This window comes from Raphanus sativus, chromosome 4, assembly GCF_000801105.2.
Source record: "Raphanus sativus cultivar WK10039 chromosome 4, ASM80110v3, whole genome shotgun sequence".
Lineage (NCBI taxonomy): Eukaryota > Viridiplantae > Streptophyta > Magnoliopsida > Brassicales > Brassicaceae > Raphanus > Raphanus sativus.
The window spans coordinates 1,200,697-1,216,997 of NC_079514.1; the positions used below are offsets into that span (position 1 = coordinate 1,200,697).

The window sequence follows — 16,301 nt, forward strand, 5'->3', positions numbered from 1 at the left end:
CGGCTAAATATATCCAATTAGTATATTTATTTAGTATTGAATAATTTGACATGCATGAATGTATAGCAGTGACTTCGGTAGTTGGAACTTCCCACCATTTGACTTTAACTATATACAATTTTTTTTGTTCAAGTATTCAAAAGATATTATTTGAGATATCCCACAATTAGGGGTGGGCATTTTATCCGTGAAATTTGATTCGATTCGTTATCCGTTACTATTCGATCCGAAAATTCCGAATATCCGTAAGCTTTCGAAGCAAAGCAAATACTAAAATTCAATATCCGTTAATATCGAAGCAAATCACAAATACTAAAATTTTGGGAAGCGAATATCCGATCCGATCCGTCAATATATAAATACATGTATATTTTGATTATATTTAAAATTTTAATTGTATAAAATTATTATTCTAACATATGATTTGACAGATTCTATTCATATTATTACTTATATAAAAATATTACATAAAAGGAAAAAAAACATTTATGACAATTATAATTTTTTTCTTCAGTTTTGTGTTATTATAATTGTTAATTAAGTTTAAAATTTTACAAAATATGTAGATTCATTGTATCTTTTAATTTTTATCCTTTATATCATGCAAAAAAAAATATTTTCCAAAAAAAATTTGTATCAAATTTTTAAGATTATTTGTATTAATCAAAACAAATGAGATATCCGTAAGTATCCGCAAATATCCGCAAATATCTATTTATTTTCCGGATATCCGTTTTTCCGAATATCCGTATTTTTCCGAATCAAAGCAAATCGGAAAATTAGATATCCGTAACATTCGAAGCAAATCACAAATACCTTCAAAAACCCGGATATCCGATCCGTGCCCAGGCCTACCCACAATATACATAATCTTGCTTACTGATTAAAGTATATAGAAGACTTGTTTATAAACATTATGCTGATGCTTGCTGACTTTGCAACATGATTTATAAACATTTATCAGGTTGAAGTCATAAGAAAATGTCAGAAAGATATCCAAAAAAATATATTTTAAAATGAATTTGACGATCACTGATTGCTTATGTTTGCTGATTCTGCAATACGATGTTGTTTTATTTTAAATCGTAACTTACTAATTAATACATCCCGATCCGAAATGAAAAAAAGGTAACCAAGGTGATATTAGAAACATGTCAGTACAAGTATATATACAACACATATATGGTTAGGTATATATGTATTTTAGTGTACTGTGTATATAACTAGATTTGATTATGTGGGAAGCACGTCACTGGGACTTATTAAAGATAACCATATATAACTTTTAATATGCATATATTGAACCATAATTAACTAGACTAATCAAATCATATTGAATTCTTGAGAGAGAAAGCTTATATTTTAGTCTTGACTTTACACCTAACCAAACCATTTTTAAAGAATACTAAGAAATAGCAAATCGTTATTATAGAACAGTTCTCTTCAACTTCTAGCTAGTGTGAAGGCACAAGCCCACAAGGGATGGAAACAAGAAAGTAATATTTAATCAATTGGTTTTCATTTAAAAAACCATTAAAAGGCGTGACATCATCTTCCATTTTCGTGGGATTAACTTCAAAAAATATAATTTATTCATGTTAAATTATTATCTTTAAAACAATCAGTACTAGTTAACATTTTCCTTAAAAGATTCAGCCACACTAGCTAATTTATCCTAACACACACACATGTATACAGAGTTACATGGAGTTCAGATGGTATTTTGATTTTTCTGTTGTAATATGGAAGTCTTTCATCAAAGTCTTAACTAATAAGGAAAAATCATGTAATTAAGGAGTGAAACCAGTGTTTCCAGAAAAGCGACATGTGTAGGGCCTGCCGGATTCGGACAAATAATTCCAGTAAGATATTTTGGTGCTATTTTGTTTTATAGATAAAATTAGAGAGATGTTTCGTGCACGACAATATATTTCTTATAATTAGTCAATTAATTTGAATGTACATAAGAGAGAACTTTTTCTTTTTTTTTTTCTGAACACCACGAGAGAACTTAAAAGTTACTATAAACAGGGCCCGCTTAATGGTATCATGGGTCTTGGGGCAATTTTTTTTTCCTAACTAATATCTTTCTTTGAAAAATCTGATAGATATTTGTGTTTTTTTTAAATATCAGAAGTATACAAAAAAAAAACCTGTGATAAAATAAAAATACTTTCATAAAAAAAATTAGATCCTTTTTTATTTTTAATATAAAAATATATACAACGAATTGGATCCGGAGCGGTCGCACCGCTTGTCCCCTATCTAAACCGGCACTGACTATAAAGACAAGGATTCCATCTGACTATGTATTTAGAAGTAAAGAAACTGATGGAGATTATAGTAATAGACTCCAGTTAGTGACCATTTTATTAAGTCAGGTTTTGGATGCGGCGAGTCGGGGATCAGACGATGAGGAAGGGACCATGGCTCCTCTGATCACTGAGAGTCATTTGATACTGACTTTTTGGAGCAAAGGGCTTAGCTCTTAACCCATCTTTCTCCACTCCCAAAACCTGGCCCTTTGGAGATTATTTTATAATAATACACACTCATCATTCTCCAATGTATGATTTTCAAATTAATAAATTGAGAAGAACATGTGTATAAGACCGGATTGGATGATGGATTTGCCGTATAGTTGGCCTTGGGTCGATTTACTTTCCTTATCTTGAACTTCTCAAAGTACATCTTGAACTCGGGGGAGAACGTATGCGTAACCCAAAGCGTATACCTATATTTGTTGATTTACAAAATTTCTGCAACTAATCTAGATATCACGCATTAGAAATGAAAATGTAAAATTTTGAAAACAAAGGACTAAAAAAAATCATATCATATTTTAATTATAACGTACGATTTATAATTAAAATATTCAGGTGTGTGTTAGAAAAAACAATTAAAATATATTCAGAATAGAGATTGATTTGTTATCACAAGTTGCATAGAGATTAAAAACCATCTTTTCAGAGAAGTTATCTTGTTTTCAAATGATTAAAAATGGTTTTTATTCATATTTAAAATTTTGTGTGTTGATTACTAATTAGGACTTATTTGTCAAATAACAAAAAAGAAAAAGAAACTAAATTTTGGGAGTGAGAGTAGAAAAAATAGGAAGAGAAAGTATGAAAGGCGGTGAAATTTTTGTTATTTAGTGAATTATAACTTTTTTTGGTTATTATGCCCAATTTCTCTACTAACTAAATACCCAATATTTCTAATGATTTCTTGGTCACACTTTTGTTTTAGACAAATACTCACTTTGTTTAATATTAAGTGTCATTCTAACCTTTAAAATTTGTTTTATTATAAACGTTGTTTTATGTTTTCAATGTATAAATTAAACGATTTTCTAATTTTTATCCTTATTTTCAGCTTATTATATAACAAAATAATATATTAAATAAAGATAAAACAGAAAATTTAGTAATTTTCTTAATCTGTATGTAAAAAAATTAAACAATATTTATTATGAAACATATGAAGTATTTCTTGGTCACACTATCACACTAATTAGAGTTAGCTCCTATGTTCTGGTAATGAACAAAAGTGAGGACAAATTTCATTATTTTGCAATGAAACAAATGCTTTCTCTTTCGTTTCGACAAATGCATTTCAGATTTCACTTCTAACATAAGGAGGCAATTATGTGGTTTAACTGACCCGGTAAATTTTTTCACTTCAACTGTAATATTTTGGTATTTTCATATTGTGTTCTTTCATGAATCTGTATCTGTATATTCATTATAAATTTTGCACGTCTCGTATAGTCATTTTATTTCATGTAAAAATGCGTAATATTTTCTAAGAACTTCAATAACTCTAGTAATTCATAAATTATTACACTTTATGGTTATCATGAAAGAGGAAAAGTACGTATTTAAAAAAAATTAAAAAGAGGTTAGTCAATAATTAACCAGTGTGAACTTTTATTACTGAATACAATTCAATCAGCTAGTCAACGAATAATTGTATAACTCGAAAAACTATTTCATTATCTTCTTCCATGAATACTGAAATATTTTTCAGAAAGCACTAAAGCTTACAAATTCAATGAATATAAATAACTTTGTTTAACCTTTTTGTACTGAAAGCAATACAAAATTCAATCTTATAGAAGAAGAGAATGATCACTATTGGATAATTATTTTAGTCGGCATCCTTCAATAAATCTTTGTGTATCTATATAAATGACATTCAGAGAGATTTAACCATTGTTTATGCAAAGTGGCATTTTAAGAAAACTTCAAACTATTAACAAACAAATAAAAAACTTTAAAACTAGGGCTGAGGTCACAAAAGGATTATTGTTTTAATGAGAAGTTTAAAGAAAGAATCTTGAAGGTCAAATAATTAATGTAACCTGTTCAACATGACAGACGTTGTACTGCAAGAATCTTTCTTCCTTTTTCATTTATACATATCAAAGTTTAACCAACGAAACAGAGCAAAGTACATACTTGCTTACGTAATCATAAATATTTATATCTAACTAATACGATATATTAAGACAAGAGATCACCAGCTACATAATTAAGAGAGAACAAACATCTCAGCTCTTTAAATACCTCAACATCAACTTCCTTTCCTCTATTATCATCCTTTTGCAGAAGAAAACAGAAAAACAAAAGATCTTTATTTCTTCTTTTTAACTGCAGGTGGGTTTTTTTCTTTTTAAATTTAAGTGTGTAAATCTAAGAACAGTAGATAGATCTTATTGGCTGGTATAAGACGGGTCCACTTTGTTCTTGGGGAAAGATTCTGCACGCCCACATGGTGGAGATTAAAATAGAGTAGCATTACCCTTCATCACCTACTTGTGTCCAGAAAGAAGTGGTGATGATAATAGATCATCTACTTGAGCAAAAGACTTTTTTCACAGTTTTTTTTTGTTTTTTTTCCTCAGAATCTCTCTATCAGTTATGTACCTGTGTACCAATAAAAAAAGACCAAACAAACCTCTTTCTAACTGAAAACAGAGCAAAATCTTTTGTTTTCTGTCAGCTTATTTACTTCTTCTGAGTGTTTCTGAAACCCAAAGTCAATCATTCTCTCTTTTTTTTGAAACACAGTCAATTATTCTCTTTATTAATTTCTTGAAAATTCTATCAACTTGCTCAATGAATCTTGATAAAAGTAAGTAATCTATTTTGTTCTTTGGAAACTGATGTCATAGAGCATCAGGTTCGTAATTTATGAATCTCATTCTTTTTTTCTTCATCTTCTTCTTTTGTGTTGCATTTATTTTCTGCTGGAAATTTCTGTAAATTTGCTTTTAAAAAGTCTCAATAATTGCCCCTCTTGGAGTTTCCATGTCCATTGGTGTTATTGGAGTACAATGTTTTTCAAGTCAACTCTCTCTAGCTTTTATATATTTATAGCCTCCCTATGCTTTCATAACCTTTCCTAGACTCTATTATAAGCATGTAGAAATGCACCTTTCATCTTACAGTTGACAAATACTGAGTTTTGCTCCTCTCTTCTCTTATTCTTTGTTGAGGTTTTGATCATGTTTCTGCAACATTTTATTGCAGATAGTTTCTACAGTCACCAAGGAAAGGAACCATAAGGAGACCTCAAAGACACTTGTTCTCACCAGTTCATAAAGAAATAGTCCTTCAAAATCTGATAGTTTTGTTAGGCTTCTGGTGGATGCAAGATTGAGTTACAAAAAGGATTCTTATATGGAAGGTGGTAGTGGTGGTGGACATGGCGGTTTCTTACCTAACTCTAGCTTTGGTGCATTCTCTGAGACGGCTACGAATATGGACTTCATGGACGAACTCTTCTTTGATGGATGTTGGCTTGAGGCAACAGATGGTAAGAGCTTGAAGCAGACAACTTATACCAACATGAATGACAACAACAACTCTTTCCTTTATGACCATATCTCTAAGGTAGAGACAGGGAGAAAGTTTCCTTCAACAACACCAGGTTCTCTCAAGATCGAAGATCTCACCAGTCAACCAATGAACCAAGTACCTTCTGACCACTCTGCAGCTATGATTTCTACACAAGCAGAGAAGTTTCTCCTTGAAGAAACTGAGAGAGGTAAAAGATGGTGGATAGCTCCAAGAACAAGACAAGGCCCTTCTTCATCAGTGAAAGATAGACTAGTACAAGCTATCAAGGGTCTTAACGAGGCGGTGCAGGATAAAGACTCCCTTATACAGATATGGGTGCCAATCCAACAAGAAGGCAAGAACTTCCTCACCACTTTGGAGCAGCCACATTCCTTCAACCCAAAACACTTGAGTCTTAAAAGATACAGAGATGCCTCAGTGGAATACAACTTCCTGGCTGATGAGGATTCCAAGGAGTCTGTAGGTCTCCCTGGCCGTGTGTTCCTTGGGAAGTTACCTGAGTGGACACCTGATGTGCGGTTCTTCAGAAGTGAAGAGTATCCACGCATCAAAGAAGCTCAGAGATGTGATGTTCGTGGATCATTAGCTCTTCCTGTGTTTGAAAGAGGTAGTGGGATTTGTCTAGGTGTTGTTGAGATTGTCAGAACAACTCAAAAGATGAATTACAAGCCAGAACTTGAGAATATCTGTAAAGCTCTAGAGGTTTTCTCTCTGCCCCTTTGGATCACAAGTTTTGTTTGTGTATTTGTGTTAGCCTAAAGAGGTTGCTGTATTTCTGTAGGCTGTTAATCTAAGAAGTTCAGAAAACTTGAAATCTCCAAGCAGTGAGGTGTGTCAAAAAATGTTCTCTAAAACCAAATCAATTTGATAACAATGACTTTGCTAAGTGTCATTTACAGTTTCTGCAGGTCTATGATCAATTCTATTATGCAGCATTACCTGAGGTATCAGTCTTTTTGACATCAGTCTGCAGATCATATGATCTGCCTCTGGCTTTAACATGGGCACCGTGTGCTAGGCAAGGCAGAGGTGGATCCAGACATTCAGATGAGAACTTCTCTGAGTGTGTTTCAACCGTGGATTCTGCTTGCTTTGTTCTGGACCAACAGAGTTATCATTTCCAAGTGGCATGCTCTGAACACCATTTGCTTCAAGGGGAAGGCATTGTGGGAAAAGCATTTAAAGCGACCAAACTGTTCTTTGTCCCTGAAGTTACCACTTTTAGCAAGACCAATTACTCTCTTGCGCACCACGCTAAGATCTCTGGTCTACATGCCGCTTTGGCTGTCCCTTTGAAAAACAAATTCAATGGTTCTGTTGAGTTTGTGTTGGAGTTTTTCTTTCCCAAAAGTTGTCTTGACACAGAAGCGCAACAAGAAACGCTCAAGTCACTGTCTGTGACACTGCAGAATGATTTCAGGAGCTTGAATCTTGTCATTGATAAAGAGCTAGAGCTGGAAGTGGTGTTTCCCGTTAAAGAGGAACTGCTTTTCTCAGAGAACCCTTTGCCTCTGGAACCTTTGCCTTTGGAAGAGATCTCTCAGGAAGATTCCTCATGGATCTCCCACATGATAAAGGCTAACGAGAAGGGTAAAGGCGTGTCCCTTTCATGGGAGTATCAGAAAGAAGAGCCCAAAGAAGAGTTCATGCTGACATCTGGCTGGGACAACAAGAATCAGATTAGCCGTGGCCACAGTAGCTTTGATGCATCTTCCTTTGGTGTGGGACAAGGACAACCGTTGTTAGGAAGTAGAAGACCAGGTGAAAAGAGAAGAACAAAAACAGAAAAGACGATTGGTTTAGAAGTTCTTAGACAGTACTTTGCAGGAAGCCTCAAAGATGCAGCCAAGAACATTGGTGGTAAGAAAACTTCCTGTTATTTTAATTATTTATATTTCATAAATTTCTCAGATAGTGATTAAATTCATTCTTATGTTGTTTTAGTTTGTCCAACTACATTGAAAAGAATATGTAGGCAACATGGGATAACAAGATGGCCTTCCAGGAAGATCAAGAAAGTGGGACACTCTTTAAAGAAACTCCAACTTGTTATCGACTCTGTTCAAGGTGTTCAAGGCTCTATCCAACTAGATTCATTCTACACAAGTTTCCCAGAGTTGAGCTCCCAGAATGTATCTGGAACTTCCTTCAAGAACAATGACCAGTCAAGACACTTGAATGCTCAAACCGAAAAGGGTCTTTCAGCTCAGGGAGTTGCTTCAAGGTCACCACCATCATCTTCTTGTAGCCACAGCTCTGGTTCAAGCACATGCTGCTCAACTGAAGCTAATCAAAGCACCAATACTGCTAATAATACTTTAACCACTACTCTGATGGCTGAAAATGCTGGTGAAATCTTGAAGAGAGCTCGTAGCGAGGTAAAACTTCACACAGTGAACATGGAGGAATCAAAGCCTCTCTCAAGAACACTAAGCCACAAAACAATCAGCGAGCATCCTCTTTTCAAGAGTTTACCAGAGAGTCGTAGCAGAAGCTTGAAAGCTGGAGGCGGATTTAAAGTGAAAGCCACGTTCGGTGAGGCCAACGTAAGGTTTACTTTGCTCCCAACATGGGGCTTCAGAGAGTTGCGGCTAGAGATCGCTAGGCGTTTTAACATAGATAATAATAATATTGCAGCCTTTGATCTTAAGTACCTGGATGATGACAAGGAGTGGGTTCTTCTGACGTGTGAAGCGGATCTCGAGGAGTGTATCGACATTTATAGATCATCACAGAGCCGCACTATCAAGATCAGCGTTCATGAAGCTTCTCAACTCAAGCTGAGAGGCTCTTTTGGTAGTACTGGTCCTTCGTTATAAGCCATATGGAAAGGTCGCTACCTGAAAGGACAAGGAGAATCTTCTACTAATTTAACAGTGTGTTAGAAACAAAATATTACTCACAAATTTATAGACTTAGGACATCGTTTGTATACACACTTTCAGTGCCTTGGAACAATACAATACTATTTTGCAAGCAGTAGTAGTGGACTACTCAAGACTGGTTTTCTGCATCGGCTTTAGCATGTTTTTTTGTATAGTAAGGGCGATATTGCATACCAGGAAAACATGCTTATTTGTATTTTATTTTATGTTCTGGATTCTACTAAGGTCTACGCTAGTATGTTCTATTGAAATGCTTTCTATATCTACACATGAAAACATTCGTGCAGTTTCCCTCTTTTCTTTTCTTGAGAAGCAAGAAAAAGACAGAACAAAAACTACCATTATCTAGTGCCTACTGGTCCTCCAAGTTCTCATCTTTGATCTCTCCTCAGATCCTTTAATCTTTCAAGGAAAAGCAAGCCTCCAGACAAAAGATACAAGAAAAGTTATTTCTCTGGAACCTATCACTACCACCTTACCTTCAAAGACAAGAGACAACAGCATGCAAATGTGCGGCCATAAAATACAATTTCATCGATTTTTAGGAAGAAATGGAAACAAGTTTTGCTTGAAAGGTGGGCTCAAGAATCCTTGTAGGTGGGGGTGTGAGCTCACTAAACGTGCAGCTGAGGAAGGAGCTTGACCTCTTTGCTTCTCTAGTCAACTGCTTTAACTTGCCTGGTTGACATCGTTGTAATCAGAGAGAGAGAGAGCTGAAGGCGAGTATGCAGGGCTCAAGCACGAGGTTGTTCCTGGTAGAGATTCTTAAGGCCAGTTTTTTTTTTTGATAAGTATTCTTAAGGCCAGTTTCCTCATTAAAAGTTCGAATTTTTATGATATGCGTCTTGTGCCATGCTTGTTGTCTTTATGATATGCGTCTTATTTTGATGGTTTGTTCTTGGAATCTTGTCTTGAGAGGTCGCTAAAAAGTATATATGCATCACCTACAATGAGATTGTCGTCGATAAACGTTGCATGCAATTTGTAGCCAAACAAAACTAAAAAAAAGTATTCAAGCATTTCTTTGTTTTTCTCCCGGTGAGATCTCTCTTTTTATAATAGATTTTACCAGTTTCATTTCTTTAAAATGTCTAACTTGTTTGCAAAAAGCCCATCTAAAGATCTAAATGAATCATTTATTTACGTCTCTCTCAATATTTGCTTTACCTTCTAAAATTGTCATGTTTTCTTGATGATGCGATTTTTTTTTGTTTTGATGTGGGTGGTTTTATTACATTTAAATTTTATCTAAAATGTGAAAACATCTTATATTGCATATATATTCTTGGACAATTAGTTACTCGATGTATAAACTAAAATCGACTTGAAAGATAAATTTTAATTTGATGTAATTTGTGGTAAAATTAAGTGAAAAAACTGTAAATTTATATGGTAAGGTTGTTATCAAATTAAAAGTTATCATTTTGTCAAAATAAGATTGACAACTTTTCTACTGTATAAGTGGTAGCATATGTTATTGAAAATAAATTTTAAAAAAAAAGACAAATGAAACATTGATTTACTTGTAAATGTTAAAAAACATTATTGGATAGAAATAAATAACATTGAATTATAAAAACAATAAAATTGAGTCATTTCAAATACTATTAGTTAAAATAAGTAATTTTTGACAAGTAAAAATAAAAAGATAAATGACAAAACGATGATTCTGATTTTAAATCATCATTTTACATTAATTTTTTAGTTAGAAAAATTTAACAAGTGACATAATTCAACATTCTAAATCAACCATTATGCATTCCAATTCAAAAAGCTATTCATCATTAATCTCCATTGCATTTATTAGTTATCAACATTGATTGATGAAAATAGTCTTCTCAAGAGCATTCACCATTCTTTGAGTTATATATCATGATAAAGACTTGAAATATTTATTTACCTTTCATTTTCCTTTATCTCTCTTCAACTCTGGATTGCACAAAATTTGGACTACTCATGAACCATGATTGACTTCCGAAAATAGTTTCCATACTCACTTGATTGATTTCCTCATTTTAACTTGACAGACTGATTGCCGTTTAATTGCTTGATTTCCTCATTTTAACTTTGGACAGATTGATTGAAAGTTACTTGTTTGATTCGTGATACGAATGTGGTTTCCATACTTACTTGATTGATTTCCTCATTTTAACTTGACAGACTGATTGCCGTATTTAATTGCTTGATTTCCTCATTTTAACTTTGGACAGATTGATTGATTGATTGATTATAAACAATTGCCATTCTGTTTGATATCACAGGGACTTGGCAGCCGCCATGGTTATGGGAGTATTGTTCCTGTTACAAGGTTTCATCGTCGTCGTGCGCCTGAGAATGGCGAGTTCACTCCTTGGTACAAGCTGCTGAAACAACTTGGAGAGCGCATCATCTACCTTGCAGTGAAGAGCTCTTGCTTGGGAAATCCAGATTACGCCTACCTACCCCCTCCTTCTCTCCCTCCTCTCATAAAAAGTCAACTTCCAAAAACATAGTATCTACAAAGCAGAGTCTCCCTCGACCGACCTTCTCTCCCCCAACTTCAATTTTGGTTTCAGGGGATTTTCTTGAATAAGCATCGGCGGAGATAATCAGAAATGATAGAAACTAGGTTTCTCTCTCTCTCTCTCTCTCTCTCTCTCTCTCTTCTATCTATCTCTCTCTCTCTCTCTCTTCAAGTCGATGGTTGTTGGTACGGACTATGGTTCGGTATGTCTTGTTCATTGCTTTTGCCTTGTTCAATATCACTTAGTATTTGCGCATTTTGTCTGAGATCCTGGTTCTAGTCATTAATGGATCAGTTCATTATGTCAACCAACCATATACAATAAAACTTGACTTTTCTTGTCATGTCCTTTTTAAGAAGATGAAAAAAACGGTTTAACCTTGTTGCTGTGATTGTTGTAACCATAGAGGGAGGAAAAATATATCTTTGTCTGTAATGCAATACATGTTGTAACTTGTAAGTTTTTAATGGACAAACAAAAATACTATAAGAATTGGATGATAATAAAAGCAAAGTTATAGGGTAAATCTGTATATTCTCATTTAGAGCTATTCACATTTCGTTTTGTGCAAAAATTTGTAGGCTTAATGACCTAAAGAATGTTAAGAATTGAAACTCTGTATTTGATCAAGGACTTAGAGAGTGATTCAAGTCCATCTTCAAGATCTTGAATACATGACTCTAGTATCTGCAAATCCTCAATCTTCAATGACTTCTCAGACTGAAACTCTAAATCCACACTGTGAATTCATTTGCTTCTTCTTCAAATGTAATTTTGTTCTGGTTCATCAGTGTTGAGACCAAAGACCATTTGGCACAAGCCTTTGATCCGGACATGAAGTTAAACAGAGACTGAAACAGAGCAACTGTTACAGCTTTTGCTTCTCCGAACACATCCAAAGACTCTTGGCTCTTTTGTTTTGTCCCATTTTCAAGTTCTTGACTACTTTTTGAAATGATTTCTTGAGAGACTTTCTTGTGGCTAAATTTTTTTGACCTCTGCGGATAGATCTCCACGCTTTCTTCGCAGGATAGATTGGATCTCCATCAGACCTTCTTTCATCTGCGACAAATCTTCCTTGGCAATATTGCACAGATCTAAGATCTTGAGGGAGCCATCAAGAAGCTTCTCAATTTGCTCCTGAGATAAAGCCTGGTTGTTGATAGATAGACAAATCATCTTTTCAAGAGAATCATGTAAATCTTGAAGGTTGCTAAGTCTTTGGCAAATAGAAGAGCTTGAAGCTGCCTCAGAAGATCTCAGCCTGGTCAATTTGCTCATCGACATGAGCGGCTTGAGGGTGTTGTCTTGAAGGGTAACTGTGAGAGCGAACATGGAAGGAGACTGCCATTTGTATTTAAAGAAAAATGCTCAGAGAACTGAAAGATGTATTGTTCTGGACTACGTTGGCTATCTTGCCAACACTTATATACACCTTGGCGATGGAAGACATGGTCTGTGACAGCGACGATTATGAAATATCTCTGTAATGCATCCAGCAATAATATTAATAATCGAAAAAGATATGATTCAGATTTATACACATGGATTATCTTATTAAATTATGTTGTTGCGGTAACGGTTCTACATCTTATTGGTTTAGGTACATGCAAAATGCCAAAACCAGCAAGACATGTCTCATTGGTTAATATGAATATTTGATATTAGCGCACCTCGTGGATGCATTCATGTCATCATGTGCACCATCTTAGTTATCTTAAATCTTCGTTGGTTAATGCAGATATTGTCTGCCTCCTACTTTGCAAGATTTGATTTCTTCAACTTTTAAAAGGCTCATTATTGTAATGGCACGAAGTGGAATTATATATATTCATGAATAGTTCTGTTTAAATATAAGCCATGCTGAATTTTTTCTTTAAACAATGACAATAAGATGCAGAGTCCCTCGTGCAGATTCAATTATCTTATTATGGTTATTTATTGGGAAGCTAGAAAGAAGGAGGCTTTAGGACTTTAAAGCCAGACAAAGTCCTTAATTCAGAAAATATTTTTACACTAGGGTTAAAGTTAACGAACCAAAAAGAGAAACAGAGTAACAATACTAAACCGAGCAAAACAGAGTAGCAATAAAGACAGAGCACTACAGAGTACATATAACAAAGAAAAGGACAAGTGACAGTTATATAAAGAGGTTTTTCTTGATTTTATTGTAGAACAAGAACTGCATAATATCTTAATTAGTAACACTTTAGAAACAGACGATACAACCAGAAGGAGATTCAAGTAAGTCCAGTTTCTTGCGGTGAAAGTAACAACTAACAAGTCCTATGGTTTGATCACACTTGGTGATCGGTGGGTTTTACTCATTAGAGGACATCATTTCCAATTATTTCTATACTTTTTAGTTGATTTACCACTTGTTTCTTGAAGGTTATTTGATGAGTAAAATTTCAGGCAAAAAAAAAGTAAGAATTATAAGATAGACAAGACTAGAAAAGGTTTGTTTGTTTCTGATTCTCGTCTATAAGCATATTAAAACATTTTCATCTCTGTACAAAATTTTGTAGGCGCAATGACCTAGAAGATGTAAAGAAGTCTGTATTTGATCATTGACTTTGAGAGTGACTCAATTCCATCTTCAAGATCTTGAATGCACGACTCTAACATCTGCACATCTTCCATATTCAACGACTTCTCAGATTGAAACACAGAATCCACTCTTGTGAATCATTTGCTTCAGCTTCACAACTAGCTTGGGTTCTGGCACATAATTTTCGAGACCAGTGACCATTTTCCACAAGCCTTTGATCCGGACATGAAAACTAAATAGAGATTCAAACAGAGAAACTGTTACGCCTTGTGTTTCTCCAAACACAACCAATGATCTCTATCCGTGCTCTCTTTGTTTTGTCCCACTTTCAAATTCTTGAGTACTTTTTGGAATGACTTCTTGAGAGACTTTCTTGTGGCTAAGTATTTCTTGACCTCTGCGGATTAGATCTCCACGCTTTCTTCGTAGAATAGATTGGATATCTTTGAGACCTTCTTTCATCTATGACAAGGCGTCCTTGCACAAATCCAAGATCATGAGAGATCCATCAATAAGCTTCTCAATCTGATCTTGTGATAAAGCCTGGTTGGTGATAGATAGACTAATCATCTTGTCAAGAGAATCATATAAATCTTGAAGATTGCTTAGAGCATTTCCAATGATGCACTATTTTCTTCTCTATATTTTACCACAATAATAGAATAACTCTATTGTTAAGTTGAATTTACTCCAATGATTCACTCTATATTTCACACTATAATAGAGTAATTCTATTATAATGTGAACCATTGGAGCAAATTCAACTCAATAATAGAGTTACTCTATTATTGTGTAAAATATAAAGGGTGAAATAGTGTTCCATTGGAGATGGTCTAAGTTGAATTTACTCCAATGGTTCACTCTATAATAGAGTAATTCTATTATAATGTGAATCATGGAGCAAATTCAACTCAATAATAGAGTTACTCTATTATTGTGTAAAATATAGAGGGTGAAATAGTGTTCCATTGGAGATGGTCTTAGTCTTTGGTAAATAGAAGAGCTGGAAGATGAAGACACTGTCTCAGAAGATCTCAATCTTGTCAACTGCTCATCGACATAAGCAGCTTGTGGTGGTTGTAAAGTGGGGACGCTGTTAGAACGAGCATGAAAAGAAACAGCCATTTTTTTTCTTGCTTTGAGTTTTCTTTCTCTGCTTTGAGATGATGAAAATGGTTTGGTGTTTGTTCTGTTTGATTGGCTCCCTGGTCAATACACATATATACAACACTAAGCGAAGACAGTCATGAGGAATCTTTAGGTAGTTCAAATCTTGAATTCTGATTTGATCACATGAACTAGTATTTTATAAAAAGATCGTAATGCAAAAGCCAGCATAGCTTGCTAATTCATGCATATAGTAACAGCACCACTCGCGGATACATTCAGCTTATATAAATCTTTTTGAAGGTTGGTGAAAATCTTGTCTACCATCTACACTACAGAACAGAATTTGATCTCTTTCAAGTATTTTTAAAGCTCTTGTAGTTGTGTCATGAACTGTAATGTGCTGATATTTATTGGTTGGACATGAGGTTTTGAGAGTTAATATATGCATGAATGGTGCTGGTAGGCATGGGCGTTCGGGTATCGGTTCGAATTCGGGTCGGGTTTTTCGGGTTTTTTGGGTTTTTGGATTTACGCTAAAAGGTCACATACTAAAAATTTATTAGTACGGGTCGGGTTCGGATATATTTTATATTGCATCGTAAAACCCGTAAAAGTAATCATATATCATTCGGTTTCGGATTTTTTCGATTCGGTTGGGTTATAACCGAAATAAAAGACATAATTAAAAACCTAAAATTAAGATACATTGTGTTTGAGTTATAATAAAATGACGTAAAGAAATGAACGATGTAGTTAACGTGGCCTATTGGTTCGTATGACAGAGTTGAGCCAGAGTTCTTGTGTTTGAAACTCGTCTTCTTCACATTTTGTGGGAGTTTGTCATCTTTTTTATACTGTATGCTATATATGTTTGGGTAGTTCGGGTTACTCTTCGGATATCGGTTAAAACCCGGATTCGGGTTCGGATTTCGGCTATTATGCCCAGGCTTAAGTGCTGGTATCATCAACTCCAAGGAGACAAGTCTTACTGGATTTGTCTTTAAACAAAGCCAATAAAGTAAAGAAGATCCACTCGTGCAATGCATAAACATTGCTAATGATAATAAAATGCCTGAGGTCTTTTATATATATATATGAATGGATTTTAAAAGGGGAGAAATCGTATTTTAAACCCTGAGAGTGTATTTTAGCATTTTAAACACTCAAGGTTTTTTATTAGCACTTTAAATCTTGAAAGTGACATTTTTAGCATAACAAACCCCAAGCCAAATAGGTGACCGGTAATGTTCATCTTGTGATGAGATGTCAGTTTTTCTATTTTTAATAATAAAAATAACAAAAAATAATAAAATGCAGAAAAAATTCGAAAAATTCCAAAAAAATTCTAAAAAGTTGGAAGTTCAAAAAAAATCTAAAATTTCTAAAA

General features: G+C 34.3%; 1 protein-coding gene and 2 pseudogenes across 4 annotated transcripts; 1 reads left to right on the forward strand and 2 right to left on the reverse strand.

Moving 5' to 3' along the window:
- The first annotated feature begins 4,810 nt into the window (after positions 1-4,810).
- LOC130494230 (protein NLP2-like) lies at positions 4,811-8,966 on the forward strand. 4 transcript variants are annotated; one of them, XM_057006792.1, is made up of 6 exons: positions 4,814-5,136; positions 5,535-6,566; positions 6,646-6,693; positions 6,764-7,724; positions 7,809-8,410; positions 8,502-8,690. In XM_057006792.1, exons 2-6 carry the CDS (start codon positions 5,685-5,687, stop codon positions 8,547-8,549), a joined length of 2,541 nt encoding a protein of 846 aa, XP_056862772.1. In that variant the 5' UTR covers positions 4,814-5,136; positions 5,535-5,684; the 3' UTR covers positions 8,550-8,690. The 4 variants fall into 4 exon arrangements, with proteins under 4 accessions (XP_056862773.1, XP_056862772.1, XP_056862770.1 ...); XM_057006793.1 differs by lacking the exon at positions 8,502-8,690 and having other exon boundaries at positions 4,811-5,136; positions 7,831-7,988; XM_057006790.1 differs by having other exon boundaries at positions 4,815-5,136; positions 7,809-8,966.
- Positions 8,967-11,828: 2,862 nt separating this feature from the next.
- LOC108853314 (uncharacterized) lies at positions 11,829-12,604 on the reverse strand (annotated as a pseudogene).
- A 1,187-nt stretch (positions 12,605-13,791) lies between these two features.
- On the reverse strand, positions 13,792-14,929 carry LOC130511973 (uncharacterized; annotated as a pseudogene).
- Positions 14,930-16,301: the final 1,372 nt, after the last annotated feature.

What these genes read in the sequence shown, in the direction of transcription:
- LOC130494230 (XM_057006790.1), top strand. Translation starts at nt 5,685, where the DNA reads ATGGAAGGTGGTAGTGGTGGTGGACATGGCGGTTTCTTACCTAACTCT. An exon ending in ATATCTGTAAAGCTCTAGAG is followed by an intron (nt 6,567 to 6,645) that starts GTTTTCTCTCTG and finishes GTATTTCTGTAG; the next exon opens with GCTGTTAATCTAAGAAGTTC. An exon ending in TGAAATCTCCAAGCAGTGAG is followed by an intron (nt 6,694 to 6,763) that starts GTGTGTCAAAAA and finishes TGTCATTTACAG; the next exon opens with TTTCTGCAGGTCTATGATCA.